This window comes from Gallinula chloropus (genome assembly GCF_964237585.1).
Source record: "Gallinula chloropus genome assembly, chromosome: Z".
Taxonomy (NCBI): domain Eukaryota; kingdom Metazoa; phylum Chordata; class Aves; order Gruiformes; family Rallidae; genus Gallinula; species Gallinula chloropus.
In genome coordinates, this window is record NC_140089.1 from 81053232 (window position 1) to 81071211 (window position 17980).

The 17980-nt window shown below is 39.1% G+C and overlaps 1 protein-coding gene across 1 annotated transcript in view; it reads left to right on the forward strand.

Moving 5' to 3' along the window:
* KIAA1328 overlaps positions 1-17980 on the forward strand; it is a gene marked incomplete at its 3' end in the record, with an annotated part of 173744 nt that overhangs the window by 142312 nt on the left and 13452 nt on the right. Inside the window, exon 10 of the mRNA XM_084278132.1 lies at positions 3941-4052. Coding sequence (XP_084134258.1) covers positions 3941-4052 — 112 coding nt within the window. The remainder of the gene's footprint in view (positions 1-3940; positions 4053-17980) is intronic.

The window sequence follows — 17980 nt, forward strand, 5'->3', positions numbered from 1 at the left end:
GTCACCAGCAGCTATGTCAATTTGTACTAAAATCTAACAACTTGTCTAGTTAAAAAGCACTGGAGTACAGAAATGTATGTTTCCCTTTCTGCCCTAGAAAATTTTGCTTTTGGGCTGGGAAACTAAACTAGATTGTATCCATTGCATTCTGCAATATTGGGCATTTCTCTACATTTCTGTTTAAAGTCTTCCTCTTCACACCCTTTCTAAAATACATCTCCATTGAAACAAAGAACTATTTTTCCCTTTGTATCTCTTTGGGGGACATAGCATCTGCATGATATTGGATAGCATGCATAGCTTTCCATATGTAAAAGGAAAAGCAGAGAAAGGAAAATTATTTTAGCTATAGAATCTGTACTTTTCCACAGGCTGATTTTTCTGTGTAGTGTTTGTTTTTCAGTAGGCTTTCTAATGTAGCTTCTTAGGGATTCAGAATCTGGAACTTCTTCCCTTGAGGGAAGACTCTTCCCTACAATCGAATAGAGCAATTAGTTAATATTAGTGAAGCGCTTTGAAGATGTGAAGTACTATATAAATGTTAAGTATTATGAATATTAGTATTACTCAATTCATAAAGATTTCTTTCATGATTATCAACCTAGATTTCCCTTTGCATACTTTCATCCCATTACTGCTTGAACCAGCCTCAACCGTATTTTTTCATTCTTAGTGTTTACACTTTCAAAATGTAGACTGCTGTATTTCTCCACTCCTTTCATGTTTTAGTTGTCTCTTTCTCAAGCAGAAATATACTGCTATTTGAATTTTCTCAAATGAGTCTTTAATCTACTTTAGATCATTCCTATACCAAGTTAACCAAATTCAAAATAGTATTTTAGCATTACCATTTAGAAGACATCTGTAATTGCTCTGGGGGTAGCTCTCCTTGCAAGCTCACATCTAGTTTGGTTTTTGTTATTCTTTGCTACTCCATGTCCTCTCCACTGGTGCCAGGTTATTGCACCACATATGAGCTTTTTTTTTAAAAGGGTGAATGTGTCTATTCTTTTTTCATGTTTTCTGCTTCTCTAGATCATCTGCAAGGTCTCCAGTCTCATACTGTCTTCCAACACCTGCAAATCTAATTAATTTGCTGTCATTTGTATCACCCCAGTTCTCTATGACTTTTCATAAATAATTACAAGTCACTTCATAAATTCATTAACTAATTCCCTTTAGCCCTGAAATATATATCCTTCAGACTAAAGAACTTGTATCTTCTTTATTTCCCCCTGATAATTTCTTTTCATCAGCTTTATGTAGGCAGGTATTATACATCAACATTGTCTTCATTATCACCTTCTTGCCAATATTCCTTTTCCTTATTTTTTTCTCATAGTCTGTTTTAAAATTATTAGTAGCTTGGTCATTTCGGGATCATTATTGATTTAATCTTCTTCGTATATTCATAGACCTGCCTGCTCTGTGGTGTTTCTCTTCCCTCAGTCGACTTGCACGCCTTTTTCAAGATGTATTTTTAAACATTTTTTTGCATAGATATGCACTTATTCAGAATTTCTTGCTACCCCTGTTTTATGTCTGTGCAGCCTAACAGCCTCAGTATATTCCTACTTAGTTCTCTTTCTTGTTTTCCATTTCTAGCCCTGGTAATATTTTGAAACTTGAGTATTTGAACAGTCCCCTTGAGGCTGTATTGGCCACTTCTGAGTCCATATATTTTCTTTTTCGGAGAAATACATCTACTTTGCTATGAATGTAGTATGTTGACAGTATGCCAGCCTTTTCTCGTATTAGGAATTGAATATATTCTCCCATGCTCACCAGGTTTTTATTACTTTGGTATTAGTTTCTTAAAATCCAGCTGCCTCGTTCCACTGTCACGTGAAATGATTTCTAAATATCTCTTACTCGATCATAAAGCCAAAAGTCTAAGCAAGAGGCTTCTAGTCTTTATATGCATACACACTCTTCTCATCATGGATTGGCACATTATCAAGTTACCAGGGTCACACAATCAACATATATCCCCATGATATTTCTTAGAGTTGCTTCACTGATAATTAACTCTTTGCTAGGTGAGATTTTTTTTCACTGCTTGGTACTAAAGCACAATGCATTATAGCAAGGTAATAAGAACCTATTGCTTTTGTTAGCTGCTCTAGAATACACCTTAAAGCATTCAGGTTTACTAGACTGTATGTATTTGTATACATCTTAAACCAGTGCTGTATTTTAAGTCATTTTAATCCTTTGGACATCTGTAAATTTTCCGCTGAAGCTGGAATTACAACCTTGTTGTTTTGCTTCATGTTTCAGCATGGATGGTAGATATAATGTTTCTGTTTGCAGAGCTGAAAAATATTTAGGCATAACAGAGTTACTTAGAGCTAAACACTGATCTGACTTTCAATTTTGCTGAGACTTGTAGTTTTCCCTATACTTACTGTTTAGTTAAGTGATGTTGGTTGGACAGAGCTAATTAGCCTAGATTAAAAAAAGCTCAAATCCACAGGCTTTTGTGTAGCACATCAGATTACTCCTAATTTGCTTATTCCACTTATCTCTGACTACATTGGATGCAAGTTGTGTAACTAAATATTAGCTATAAAACCCACTTCTCAGGTGGATGAGTGAAGGGTGGAAGATGGGTGGAAAATTGGCTGGACTTCCAGCCTCAAAGGGTTGTCATCAGTCCAGCTGACAGATGGTTGCTAGTGGTTAGCTGCTTATCATTAACAGCCTGGACAGGATGCACCTTCAGCAAGTTTGCAGACAGCACCTACTAGGGAAGCAGTCAATATGCTGGAGGGTAGAGCCCAGTATTCAAGGGACCTTAACAGGCTGGGAAAATTATTTGATAGAAACCTGCTAAGGTTCAAAAAAGAGGAATGCCAGTTCCTTCAACTGTGTTAGACTGATGTCATGTAACAGGACCAAGAAAACAGTTTTGCCAGAAAAAAAAACATGTGTCCTTCTGAACAGCAAGTTGAGCACGAGACAGCATCATGGGATGGGGTACCCAGACCTCATAGTGGGACATAGTGGCAAACCTGTGGACATCAGGTTTGTGAAGTGACACTTTGTCTCTGATCACCTCTGGTGAGGTGGTGTCTGTAGGGTGAGATGTCTGGTTTGGCGCTCCACAGTGCAAGGGAGAACCAGGACAATCGAGGGGCTGTAGCATATGATCTACTGAGAGACACTGAGAAAGTGGGTGTATTCAGCCTGAAGAAGAGATGATTCAGCACAGATCTTCCTGCTTTCTTCAACTAGCTACAGGAGAGGGTGTGATGAGAGGCAATGAGTTTGTTATTGGAAGTCATCAGCAACAGAGCACGAGACAAAGGAAATAAATTACAATTTAGAAAATACTGATTAGCTGTGAAGAAAAAAAAAATTACTGTGAGGGTGGTCAAACACTGGGACCACAGAAGATGCTTGGAGAGGTTGGCTCGCCATCAGTGCAGACACCCAAAACCTAACTGGACAAGTGCTTTAAGCCTGACCTTGTTGGCCCTTGTTTGAATGGAGAATTGACTATGTGACCTCCAGACTTTACCTTTCTACTTAGATTATTTTGTAATTCAAGAGTTAAGGACTGTACTAACAGTTCTGGTTTTTTGGAAGCAAAATACTGTTATAGTGATGTTTATACTTGTAAAACTAAAATCTGCATGAATAGTATGTCATGAGCACTGCATCTGAAACAAGCTGAATCCTTTGGGCCACTGCAAGGAATTATCACAGTGCAAGTTTGTAAAAACTTTGTGCAGTAAGATGAAAGCTGTAGAGTGTGACTGATGCTACAGATTGGATTATACATGATCCTACAATACTGTCAACTGTTCTTTGCCATTTTACTGTACATATATGTGGCACTCAAAAAATGTTGAAACTTTTAGTCCCAGTGTTCTGTAATAATGCAAAATTATGAAACTTATTAGACTGTGATGTCTGATTTGTCTTCATTCCACAGGGAAAACTTCAAGACCTAAGAAGGATGCAGCCACATCTCCAGTGCTGATAGGCGGCAGCAACAGAGAGCTCGCAACCACAGCCATATCACCAATCCAGCGTGACACTTCAAGGTAAGCCCCCAGGTAATCTCTGGTTTAAGATTCTGCAAATGAAACCATCACATTCTCCTAGATGCTGGGAAATGGATGAATTTCTATGATATTTCATATTACCACAAGCTGGATAATATAAACTAAAAACTGCCATATCCTTTTGACATTTATAGTAAGCCTTAAATTGCTTGTTAGAATAAGAAAAGCAGGAATATGCCAAGTTCTAACATTTTAATTTTACTTAGATTTTTGAACAGAAAGTATTTTATGTTCCAAGTCCTGACACATTAAATACATTTGTAAATAATTTGAATGGATGGAGTTAACCCCCGTTAGGTTTTACATCCACTTGAGGATTTTAATCCCCCTGTATTTGCCCCTCCACCCCTCCAACCCCCCCATTTTATCAAATGGCTTTTCTTTTAAATGTTTTGTACTGGAGTTACTTTATGTTTAATGACAAGCAACAAAATCACATTAAGTCAGCAGTTCCTGATTGTACTATATATCTGCACTAAATGCACTGGGAAAGCAGCATTATCACTTATGCTCCAATGGAGAAACAGAAAGCAGCATTGTTGTTAGACTTACGAGTCTAAAAACAACCTGCCTTCTTTAGGCAGGATTACAATTCTAGCATTAAGTGCCTAGAAAACCAACATGCAATCCTTGCTTTTCTTTATCATATCCCACATGTTCTCATAATAAAATCTTTAGTTAAGCAACAAAGTAAATGCAGATTAAAGTCTGAATTTGCTGTATTTTACACTACTAGTTAGATGACTTTGTGCAGTGGGATGACAAGAATGTATGACTCTTCATAAGGAGAGCTAAATGTTTCTTGGAGAATGAGAGGACTTGAGTCAGATTTAATCTTCTCTTGGCCCAGTGGACTAGGAAAACCTGTGCTTGATATCATCCCTGTATTCTTGGCAGCAGCTCGCAGTTTATTTCTATCTTCTAAGAGAACTTGTGATAAATAATAGGTGAAAAAAATGCTATCAATATTGACAAATTTGTACTTACTTGCTGCAGAAACACTTTCTGAAGGAAAGGATGAGATTCTGTGAGGATTTAAGAACCGAGATAGATTGGGCTCTGTTTCCCACAGGTAACTTTGTTTAAACAAGCAAAAACCACAAGATAGCCTAAGCATTTCTCTTAGAAGCATGGGTTACCTTTGCAAGCTGGTAATATCAGATAAAGAGTCTGTAAAGATACTGCTTGATGCCGTCTAATAGTGATAAGTTGAGATTCTATTCAAGCACAAGGAGTAGAAGTAATTATTCACATCATACAACAACTGCTCAGAAAGAGGAATTTTATTCGAGAGGATTGATGGTCCATTCTTCTCCACAGAGGGGAGTAAAATAATTGTTGAAATATGCTGTTAGAAATCATATCAGATAAAGTGATCAGTAAAAGGAGACTGATTAGCTGTCATCCCTAAAGGTTTATTTTACCAGTTGATGTCAAATTTTGAAAAACCCTGTGTTTCTGGGGTGCTCTCTCCCACGCTTCCTCACTTCCTTTCTCTCTGTTGGTGCTGTAAGTATAATTGACCAGTTTAAGCAGCCATGTTGTGCTTTCCCTTACTCATGGCCTTCTCTAATTGAAAATGGTAAATGGACAAGTATTTCTGTGGAGACCTAAAGCTGATCCTATCCTTCATCAAAAAACCTGCTTGGGCAGCAGGTCAGTCTCAATTTATCACTGAATGGTTATAAGCTTAGACTGCAGGTTTAACTAACTAAATTAATCAATATTGAGAATTATTGCTGCTTTTGTGCCACTAAAGTTAGGGTTTGTCAGCATGTTCGTTATAATCTGTGATTTGGGGGGGGTGGGGGGTTAACAGCTTAACCACAACAGTTGGCACAGACCTGAAACTTGCAGCACAAAGCCCTAGCCTAAGAGCAAATTTATTTATTCGGCAGTACGTGTAAACCTAATTACTTTTGACTATTTAAATTTATAGGACTAGATTCAACTCATGTTTGTGCCAGCTTTAACTAGCACAAACCCTGGCACACAGCAGTAGCAGCAATGGAAAGCCTGCCAGGGAGAAGGTGTTGGAAAGCAACAGAAGCTCCCTGCCAGCATGAGGCATCAGGGTGCTAGCGCAGCTTCTGGGGAGGGCTGGCTGGATAAGCAGGCATGGCAGGTAGAAGATGCCTTGGCTTGATAGCATGTCTTGGCAGGGCTCAGCCGGAGGCTTCACTGTGTTTTACAGTTCCCTCCTGCTTGAGGAAGAATTGCTGCAGTCCTATTTTCTTCTCTCCCTTGGAATGAATCACGTCTGGGACAAGAAATAAGTGTCCCTAGAAAGTAAAGAAAGGTGTGTGCATTGACAACCTTAGTGCCAGACCTGTAGAAGGACCAGACTTGCAGAATGAATGTGCACAAGGTGTTTTGAGTGATATCTCTGAAAGTAAAATAGCTTCTCCTTATCTGGCATCCTGAGTTGGGCTAATAGTTGATTTTTTTGCCCATCGTGCTTCTATGCATGCCTGTCACTGCTTTTTGTAATACAGCCAAGCATCACATGTTTGGTTATCCAAAGTTCTTAAGCCAAGAACCTACACCTGCGTGAGGCCCTTGAAATTATGTTCACAGGAGGTTTGGAAAGCTTTCCTACTCCATGTGCTTATTTATCTAGACCAAAGTTGATACCTTTGGAAAAAAAATTGCAAGCAAGGCTGGGGCTGTGCACATTTGACAGAATAAGTTTGTTCCTTATCCCTAAAGCACAGTTCCTCTGACTCCTGCAAACACTACCTTTTTGGTGACCAGGGACATCTTTTTCAGAACAGTAGTTCTCCTAGAAGAAATAGTCCAGGTTTTAGCTGCAGGGTGGAAAGGGGGCATAGTGGAGTTCATATGCTTTCATGTGGTAATGAAGAAGTTTTTACATAAGCTACATCTTTCTTACCTTGGGTGTAATTAGGTACTGATTTCAGCAGAACAAGTGTTGTGTTGCAAAACAGAAGGTAAACTCCTCTAAATCAAAGTATTAAGCTATTGTTGGTGGTTTTTTCTTAAAAGTGTTGTAAATCGTGGCTTGTGAAAGACCGTTTAATTTGATTACAGCCCTGGTGCAGTTGTCAGGCTCTCCCCACGCAGAAACAGTTGTAGTGTTGAGTTTGGCACAGTAAGTCCTATAACTGCAGATAATCAAGCACTTAAAAAGACACAGGCAAAGGTTGTTCTCCTCACCATGGAAACAGATAATTCTCCTGTAACATTTTTCACTTTGGGCATCTAAGAAGTGAATTTAAGAACAGTTAGGTAAATTAAGGTATTGAGTGATAGTCTGGGATTTCAGCATTAAGCCTATGTTTTCTTGTTGCAGTTTTAAATCAGAGCTTTAATGCTAGCTGAATGCATTGTCTTGGAGTGAAGTTTCTTCTAGCCATTAAAATAAGTGATTTAGAAGTTCCTACGGTATGAATACTATATTCGAGCTATATTATTATCTGTTAGACTACAGTGGCCTGTTGGAGTTTTTATAAACAGATTGTATTGTGTAAATTTGTGTTAAGGGAGGTTTTAAAAACAAAACTATTTACCCAATTGCCCAGCACATCTCAGGTGAATGTGTATTCAGGGACTTTTAAGCAAATTAATATCTGATGTAAAATATAATGTGCAGAGTTGTATACTTAATAATGCACACCGGAATAGTCTGGAGTAGATCTGTTATGCTGAGTGTTAGGAAATATGACAGTGATGAGATTTAAGCTTTTGCCTTACTTATGCAGTAGTTGCCTTTCAGATCTGTGCATATTGGATGCTTAAATATGGCTCTACTCTTCGTGCGATGAAGTTCCTTCCACTGTACTGCAGAGCCTGAGCAAGCTGTGCCAAAGAGAGATTTGTTTTGTTTTCCCCCTTAGGATCAGGCACCATTCAAGAGGAGGGTGATGAGGAGAAAGCTTCCATTCCACATCTAACTTAGGGTACATTTAAAGGAATTAAAAGTGTATCTGGAGTAGGGTGGCGAGTTCGTTGCTGAACGTATTAAGAGACGCAATTTTGCCTCCTCCCTGAGAAAGCCAGCAGCACAAAAAGTCCAATATAGTTCCATATGCAAGTGATAAAACCAGACGTTGGCAAATTAATCTCTCTTATTCACAGTGTAGGTTGTTAATTGTTCTCTCTGCTGGCTGTCGATATAATGTGAAATTTTCATTCCCCATTCAAGATGGAAAAAGTTGTGGCTGAAAATGTTAACATTTGCATTTTTATTTGTTGATTTATTTAAAGGACAGCCTCTCTTACAGCAATCCATCACTCAGTGACACCCCAAATATGAATAATGTATTGTAGACTTGCGGTTACAATGTGTAATAAGTGCCAGAGACAGTAGAAGAATGTTAACTATGTTGCAAATGTAATATTTATCGACTCATAGTTTATTGCTTTCGAGGTTCAATAATACTGACCATAGGACATTAATATCACTTATCTTGATTTTAGTTGGGCACCTCTGTATGTAGAAATAACCCATCTATCTCATACTTACAAAATAAATGTGAATTTTACAGCGCTTTGTAAGAAGTGCATTATAGGTTTCTTTGCTTAGTGCTCACAGTTCTCTTTTTCTGCCTTCTCATTTACTTATATCTGACATTGATCCCACTCCAATTGCCTGACCCAGATGGTGAGCATCTCAGCTCTCTTCTAGAAGCTTTATTTACTGGCTGCGTTGTGATCTTGTGCTTCTGATGGTGTTTGGACCAGGTCTCTCCCCTGTTAAAGACCAGTATGAAAAGAGGCTATTATTTTTCTAGTGCTTCTTTCTGAAAAGGCAATGGCTGAGAGTCTGAGACAGAGATAACTTCTCTTTTGGAAAGACATGCATAACAAATCTAAGTCATAGCTCTTTTAGATTGTGGCTACCAGAAATAGAAGTGTTTAATTAGGTCAACTGTTGTTTTATAGACTTGGCATTTATTTTACAGAGAAATTTTTAATCAATGAATAGAAACAGATTAGAGCAATTTTGGAAGATTAGGAATTTAAAATTCAGGGATTTTGAGAACTAACATTTTCTTGGTACTCTATGTCAGGAAAAAAAATGCAGTAAGGCTATGCAATGGTAGGAAATCAATCAGCTGTAGTTGTTGCTATCTTCAGAACTTGCCTCCAGAGTTCTGCTTCAGGAACTGATACCGACTAGGCAAGCTCCAGCCCTTACGTGTGCTGTTTGGTTATGACCACAAAAAGCTTTGAAGTCTCAGGGGTGAAATGCAGATGTGAACCCAAGACTGGGAGCAGCAAAACCAAATTTAGCAGTGGGAGAATTGTGTCAAAATCAGATTTCACCTGTGAAGCCTGGCTCTTGGGAAACTGGGAAATGGGTTCAGCCATGAAAACGATAAGCCTTGATTATATTTTGCGTTGTAGACATCAAGTAAATTTTGAAATGACATTCTGTATTTACATCTGAGGTTATCAAATTTAACACATCATCAGCTTCTTTTTCTTTACTGTAACAGGAACACCTATTTGTGTCAAAGCAGCCTACCTAATAGCTGCTTTGCAATAACTGTTCTGGTGTGTCCGTTGCTGACAATGAAAATCGTATTGGGAAATTCTGAATTGCAGTGCAAAAGGATTAATGTTAATTAGCAACTGTTGGCTGTAATTGTCACCCTCATTAAAATGCAGAATTATGTATTTCTTAGTTATAAATAACCTTTCTAATTGTGCTTGATGTATGCCAGTTTAATCAAAAAGTACACTTGCAAACAGACAGATATTTGCATTAATCTAGCACTGGATCTTTGAGTCTTTTTTGATCATCTTTTATTCCAAAGTTGACTTAGTTGGGGGAGGTCTATTACCGCTACATATCCTTTACACATTTTTTTATTCAGCTCTGTGGATCTGACAGGATTTTGTATTAAAATGAGGGGAAATGTCTTCTGGGAATGTTCAGTGCAACAGAAAACGTGTCAGTTTTGAAGTAGTTGGCAAGGTTTCCATCATTCAGTGGTATGACAATAACTTGATTGTAGTTTGAAAGTAATAATAAGCAAAGGAAAATAGAGTACAAATCATATTATGAAGCTGACTTAACTCTTTAATTCTGCTTCTTGCCATCATTTTCATTGTTATCTTAATTACTTTTTTTTTACTTTTCCCCCTGTGCTTTTGCAGGTTTTCAAATGCCACATTAATTCTTAAGTGAATGTTGGTTCCTTGGATGTGATTCCTGTTTGCACTTATAATCACAAAAATTAAAATTTATTCTTTAAAAAGTGCTTTGAGACAATTTTCAGATCCCTTCTGTGCTGTGCTTTACCCGTTTGTCAGAAAGCCTGATTTGGCTATCTTTTCTTCCTCCACTGATACTCTGAGTGTTCTGTATTGTAGTTTTTAAAAAATTTATTGGAATTATTATGATCACAATTTCTGCAGAGCTTGGCAAATTAAGATCAGTTTGTCTTTTCACAGTTTTCTAAGGAACCTCTCTGCATGGTTCTCTGCCTCGTGCTGTGGTCACTTGTCTGCTCCTTCTCCTTCAGAGAAGTTCTTTGGGATTTTGGGTTGAGGCTGGGTATTTTTTTTTAGCAGATGAGTGGAACTGAATAGTAATAGTAATATATACAAAACAATCACATCTTACTTTAAGAAGCCATTCTCCCAAAAGATGGCTCTGTCATACTCTCACCAGGTTGCTTATGCATTAATACATTCCCCTCTTCCTCTCTCCTTTGCCTGTCTGGACTTTTCAGGCTGTAAACTCTTCAGGGCAGGATCCTGGCACGCTGCATCTCCGTGCCTGATTAGTTCATGTAATAACAATGATTAACTCTGATGCTAGTATAGTTAGGGTGGAATTCATCTTGCTTATCTTGAGACAACTGAGCTAGTTACCCTCAGCTCCTTTTACAGTTGATGACTTATTTTAGGATCAGCTAAATCACCTTTTGGTAAGACCTGTCTTCCTGTGGATTGTAAAATAAGCCTAGAGTAACATGCACTGACATCTTATCCCTCTTGTAGATGAATATGTAGAACTAAAAATAAGTTGTTTGTCATTCATATTTTGATTATGGATTGGTGGTAAATGCAGTATTGACCTATGTGCTGCATGGTCAGTCCTTTGATTATTAGCACAGCTGTAATGCTCTCATTATAAATCAAAGGGCTTAGGTACCAAATGCTCTCTAAGAGGGTGTGGGCATGTGTGGTTGTGAATATACAGCATCTTCCTTGGTGGAAGGTGAGCCTGTGGAATGTAACGTGCTTAAGAAAAGTTGTGGTGGTGGAAATCTGGAAAGGTTCTTTTAAAAAGTGACACAAAGTGGTGAAACTGCAGCTGAAAGATAGGCAACCAGGATATTACAGCATTTCTGAGGCCTCAGCAGGGCCTTGCACCAGTCATTTCCCATCTCTGCTAGTCAAACATGACATGCATCTGGAGATGGTCTCAGCAGACAGACACAGCTCTGTCTTCTCAATTATTTCCAGTTGATGAGCTGCCTACTTAAAAAAGAAATTCTTGGCTCTCTGTCACTGAAGGACATTAACCAGTGCTTTATACTATTTGATTTGCCCCATTTCCAGTTTTTAATGTACTTTTTTTTCCCTTCATGATATTCTAATTCTCTGCCTCACTAAAGACCTCCAGCTTTTGTTTTTAGTACCATGAATAATATAGTAGCACCACTGAATGTCGTCTCATTATTTGTCCTTTCTCTAGGCCACTTATGAATGCATTAAAGAGTTCAGGGCCTAACAGATTTCTGTGAGGCTCCACCAGTGACCTTCCTGGCCACTTTACAGCAGACCAATTTTAATGTTTTCTCTTTATTTCCTGCCTTTTAACAAGTTATCTATCCATTAATGGATTTTCCTCTTAGTTTATGGCAATGTTCAAGTTTTTGGTGATAGATTTGTTGGGAAGCTTTTGGAATTCCAGAAAGACTATAGAAACTGTATTTTCCTTTTTCAGATGCATAATAATTCTACAAATCTAGTAGATGTCCCCAGTGAATTAAGACTTAATATAAAGACTGTCAATATGTTAAGTTCAATGAACCTTTGTTATAATTTCTATCAATCTGCTGCTTCTAAACATCAGACTTCTTCATATGTAGATTTCTGCATCACTTCAAAAAAATGCAACTACATTTGCTCCAGAACTGAGGTGGTTTTAGGCAATTAGTTACATGCTACAGTTAATAGTTCTGCTGTTTCATACCTGAGCTCCTTCAGAAGTTTGAGCAAGTACCAGATGAACCCAGCAATTTGCTAATGTTCATTCATGCTGATTTGTTCTATAATGTATGTGTGTGACTTCAGCTTGAGACAGATCTTCCACCATGTCACCTGTGGCTTCAGAAACTTCCCAACTTCCTGCATGGTGACTGTGTGTCAGCTCATTGAGTTTTTCTGCTATGGCCTTGTCATCTTACCTGCTTGCTTCATGTCCTCTTGACTTTAACAGGTACTTAGACTTCCCTATACAAGATGGGATTTGTTATTACACCTCCTGCTTTTAGCAGGATAACCCTTAGGCTTTGGATGGAATTTATTGTGGGGTTTGGTTTTCTGGGGTATTTTTCTGTTTGCTTGTTTGTGGGTTTTGTTGTTTTTTTTTTTTTCCCTTGCTCTATCAGTTTGGTTTTTGCTGGTTTGTTTTATTTGGAGCTGACTGGAGTTAACTGTTTCCTTTACTATTCTGCTTAACTGGTAGGATTCTGCTTCACCCTTCTGAAGCTATTCCCTGTAGATTGTGTAGCCTTTTTTGGAGCCCTAGTATGACTATTAAGTGTGCCATTTGTGAATGTTGTACCCTTTTGACTGCTCCTTTTAATTTCTTGTTAGCAAACCTCATTTTTATGTTGCTTCTACTTCTGAGATGAAAGACTACTACAGGAATTTTTTCTCTGTAGGGAGGTTGAATTGAAGTATGTAGTGTGTATTGTCACTCTTCAGTTGCAGCTTCTGAGCAGTTTGTTGCATGGCTCAGTTACAGGAGAGATTTTGTGGAACAAGTGACTCAACAGACTAGGAGTCTTCGGACTGGGAAAGAGGTAGCTATGTTTAGGATCACTTAAAATGTCATAAAATCCAAAGAGATGCAGAAAATTAATAGGGACTAAATCCTTATTGTCTAATCTGTTGGAGAAACTGCTGTGTCTCAGACATATTGTGGGATAGCTCATTCAGAGCGTGCAACTTTTAGGCAGAGACTAGAGGTCCCAGTTAGCCTGTGTCCTGACTGCTTGTCGCTACTGTGTTCTTAACTCCACGCACTCCAAGACTGTGTCATTGTGGTTTTCTCTGATTTATACAGCTTTTTAGCTAAAGTCATCCATAATGTATGGATTATAATAAAAAAATTTAAAATAACTACATGTTCATCTCTTAATGTCCTTGTTAAGACATTTCTGATATGGAGAAGCCCAGATCTGGGTTTAAGTCTCAGTCTCATAGTGTTACATATCTGGAATTTGTTCGCTGACACAAGTAGAATTAAAATGAGACATAGTGGCAGAAGGTTTGGTCCTTCATTGTTCCTGGGTAGGGTAATGAAATAGCCAAGATATCTTCCACACTTAACTTAGGGAAAATCATGGCAGCGTTTCAGTGTAAAGACTATTGAACTGTTAAATAAGTTTTTGTTTTGTAGGCTTTCCAGCATTACTTTTGGGAACCCTGAATCATGTAACTTACCTTCTAGCTTTCTGACACAGATTTGAAGGAAACACAGAGTTGATGGGGTAGTCCCTGGTTACAGATCTTTGTTCAAGCTGAGTGCACCAATTTTTACTATAGGTGTGACTTCCTCTTCCTAGACCACATTTCCTATTCAAAAATGCATGCTATTGAATATTATTGAGTTTGGCTTTGTGATGGGCTGTGACTGGAGGAGTAAAGTTCCCTTGAACATTTATATGATCTTAAAGGAAAACATTTTTTTTTCCTGGTTTTGTTTGGGGTTGTTGGGTTTTTTTAATTTCGTCATAGATACTGATTATATTTAGCATTTAAATTTTTCAGTGCAGCTTTCACCAAAAGGGTTGTCAGTCACTGGAACAGGCTTCCCAGGGAAGTTGTTGAGTCACCATCCCTGGAGGTATTTAAAAGGTGCATAGTTGTGATGCTTAGGGACATGGTTTAGTGGTGGACTTGGCAGTGCTGGGTTAACAGTTGGACTTGATGGTGTTAAAGGGCTTTTCCAACCTGAACTGTTGTAATTTGAGGTCATGTATGATAATTTGATCTGATATGTGTTGTTTATGAGGTGGTACTTCAAAACAACCCACTGGGGATGGGAGGGAAAGTTGTTTTCTTTTAGTCTCAATATGTTGGGAGGAAAATAATTTGAAACCATAATGGAACATTAAGCCTTTTTCTGAAAGTAATATTATATCTTTGTTTTCTGCCCTGTAGAAAGTTAGCCCTCTCTGTTTTAACGGTGATGCTTTAAGTGGTGCATTTTTCCTCTGCTTCTTCCTACACATAAATTTTAAAGGATTTTATTTTGATACATACAGCTGGAGAACATAGTAAAAAAAAGGCTTTTAAAGTTCTTTCTTTCTGTAAAAAAACAAAGACATTATAATTCATGTATTTAAAATCTTTTAGAGGAGATTCTCAAAGCCTCTAATGCCATTGTACTTTTAACTTTCATTTTTGCTTCATCTGCATTGAATCATCTTTTACTACTTAAAACAGAAATTGGGTTTATTGAAACATTTCAGTTCTGATTATTTTTTAATAAAGATGAAGAAGTCTAACCTAATGAAATCACTGGAATGAAATGAGAAAAATTTTTTAAAAATTAATAAGCTGAAGACTTGAAGATTTTATTAAGTCACATTTGGCTGTGTGTTTCTGTGTGTGTACCGTCTTGGATCAGTAGGGTGAGAAACATGCCTTGTAAGGAATGACCTTTGCTCTGTTAGACTGACTTTTTCCTCTTACATTTCAGAAGGGTTACTGGAAATGCATTGCCAGTAGTTCTTGTGTGCATAAGTTCTGTGCCTGTGATCATGAAATTGTGGTTTGAGATGAGCAGTAGTACTGAATTCAGATAATTTTTCCCCCCATAGTTCAGACCGTCTGTCAGTCTACCAGGTATCTGTGAAACATCATAATGTACAAGCAGCTTTATGATTTATGAGTTTGCAGGCTTTTTCATACTCTTAGAAATAAAATGCTTCCTGCTCCATGCAGATTATCTGATAATTCGGTGTTGCACTTTGTAGGTGTATTGGTCGTATAAAGGGTGCTGTTTGTAACTTGCTTTGCAAGTCTCCAGTCTGATGTGGCAGGTTCTTGTAATTGTGTCTCTGTCCCTGTATGTGGATCTGCTGAGAATTTTTAGAGCTCTGCTTTTTTTCCAATGACCTTGTCCTTGCTGAGGAGCCTATGTTGTTCCAGCGCTGCCTTGCCTTTTTACTGTAACAGGTGAAGCAATTCCTAGAAGGACTTTAACAGTGCTCCAGCTGCTGTTCATCCCAGCTTCTGCTTGACTCTGTTAATTGCTCTGTGCATCCCTGTTCATATCCATATGCTTGGAATTTGGAACCTGCGTATCCATCTTGTTGGTAGGCAACAAACGGACCTAATAAGAGAGGTGCCCTCCCTGCACCCCCCGCCCTCCTTCCTTGCCAAGCTCAAATCTCTTTCAATCTTCTTTTTCCTATCTCCTAATGGCATCTCAGCTCCTAGATTTCTAGGCATGAAAGAAAAGTGCGCTTTCTTAACTCAGCCTGCAGTGACAGCTACATCCTACTGTGATGAGCATCTTAGGGAACGTCTGGATCACTAAAATGTACAGGCCTGTTGTAATTATCCGTACAATTTTCTTGCTTTTACTCCTCCTGTTTTGTTACGAACTTTTTAGCAGCAGACCATTTCTACCAGTGCACAAACCGTAACATCACATGACATTGACTTTACTCAAACCAGAAGATTTTTGTGCCAAGGTTGTAACATTGTATCATTACTTCATTGTATCTGTGTGAAAATTTTAATTTCACGCCCTGCGGACTTCACTGTCTCTGTGCACTCTGCTGGTGTTGTTGCATAGAAGGGTAAGTCCCTGGGTCACATTCATTTTGTAGTGTGTGGTGGGGGTTTTTTGTGGGTTTTTCTTTTTTTTTTAAGTGAGAGTTCTGTTTCCTTTGAGAGGCCTTGCTGTAAAGTTATCTGGGAATTTCTGCCAGAAAAATATTTGCAATCTTAAAGGGAAGATACTAAAAATGTTTATACCAAGTTTCTTACAGTGTGGCTATGACCAACTTACTCAAAAAGAAAAAAACGTGTGGGGTTGGGTGCTACTCTTCATTTGTATGTGAATATTTGGGGAAGTATGTGGGGAAGGGAGGGAAAACCCGTGTTCAGATATGTTGCTGGGTTTCCCATACATCCAGTCTGGTTTTAGTGGTTTGCAAACCTTTCTCATCAGAAGCCCTTGGTTAATGTTTGGATTGATTTATGGGGCTTTCTGGTTTGCAGGCATTGGCATTTTAAGCTTCCCTGGTTGCACCGTGCTTGTGCTGTTAATGGGTAAGCCAGAGTCCATTCCTTGCTAGTCAGTCCTCGTCCCTTTGTTGCATGGTGTCTGTGAGGTTTAAAGTGTTTATGAAGAGAAATACCCCACTACAAGCTCACAGAAATAGCTGAGCTTGGAAGGCACCTCTGGAGATCATCTACTCCAAGCTCCTGCTTAGCGCAGGGTCAGCTAGAGCAGGCTACTCAGGACTGTTTCAGTCAGGTTTTTAGCATCTCCAAGAATGGAGACTCCACAGCCTCTCTGGGCAACCTGTGCCAGTGTTCAACTACCTACATAGTAAGAAAAGTGGGGTGTTTTTCCATTTGAGTGGAATTTCTTGTGTGTAACTTTGTGCCAATTTCCTTTTGTCCTTTCAGTGGGCACCGCTGAACAGTCCCAGTTCTGCCAGACTTTCCTTTCATGTCAGATATTTTAATTCCTTAATCGTCTTTCTTGCCCCTCACTGGACTTGCTCAAGTGTGTCCATGTCTCTGTTGTACTGGACATAGCACTCCAGCTGCATCCAACCAGGGATGAGTTGAGAAGGAGGACTATCTCCCTTGACCTATTGGCAGCACTGGCCTTTGGTGGCTTATGATCAGGTTTTTTTGTCTACCAGGACAGTGAGTGTCCAGGTCCTTCTCTGCAAACCTGCCTTCCAGACAGTCAACCACAACATGTCATTGTGCCTGGGGTTAGTCCTTCCCAAGTGCAGGACTTCACGTTTCCTGTAGTTGAATGTTGTGAGAGTCTCGTGGGTCCGTACCTCTTGCCTGTTGAGGTCCCTCTTTGTACACCTTCTGGCTCCTGTCAACCTGGAATATATTCAGAAGAACATGGGAATGAGAGACTTAGCATCAGTCCCTTGAGCCATTAACTGCCCTGCCTTACTTTGTAGCTTATCAATGACCTTATGTAGTTTCTGACAGGAGCGTGGACTGTCCGCAGGTGTATGGTTATCGAAAAGTAATCCTGCAGAGCCCGAGATCATCTTCACTAGTTACTGCTGGGAATGAACAAACTAGAATTTCGCTTCCCTGCCCATCTGTTCAGCAGCCGAAAGTCGGTAATTTATCTCAGTGGGACGCCTACCACCTGTGTAAAGTTTTTGAAAGAGGTTGTTAGCGTGTGATGACTACAGCCGAGGGACACCGGGCCTTGAGCGCCTTGTACTCCGCGCTTCACCGCTGTTTTTTTCTGTAGGGTGCCTTCTGACTTGGTACTTGCACAGTTTCAAGCCTGTTCAGTACCTGTGTCCCTATGAAGCTTAGGGTGACTCTGCCCGCTTTGCCACACGGCATGCTCTTGTGCCAGCTGTGTGCAGCTCCTCACCAGCAGCCGCCCCTCTTTGACATGCTAAACCAGGCACCGCCGACACGCTGTATTTTTTACAGCTACTGTTTTATCTCAGTGGCTTCTCTTG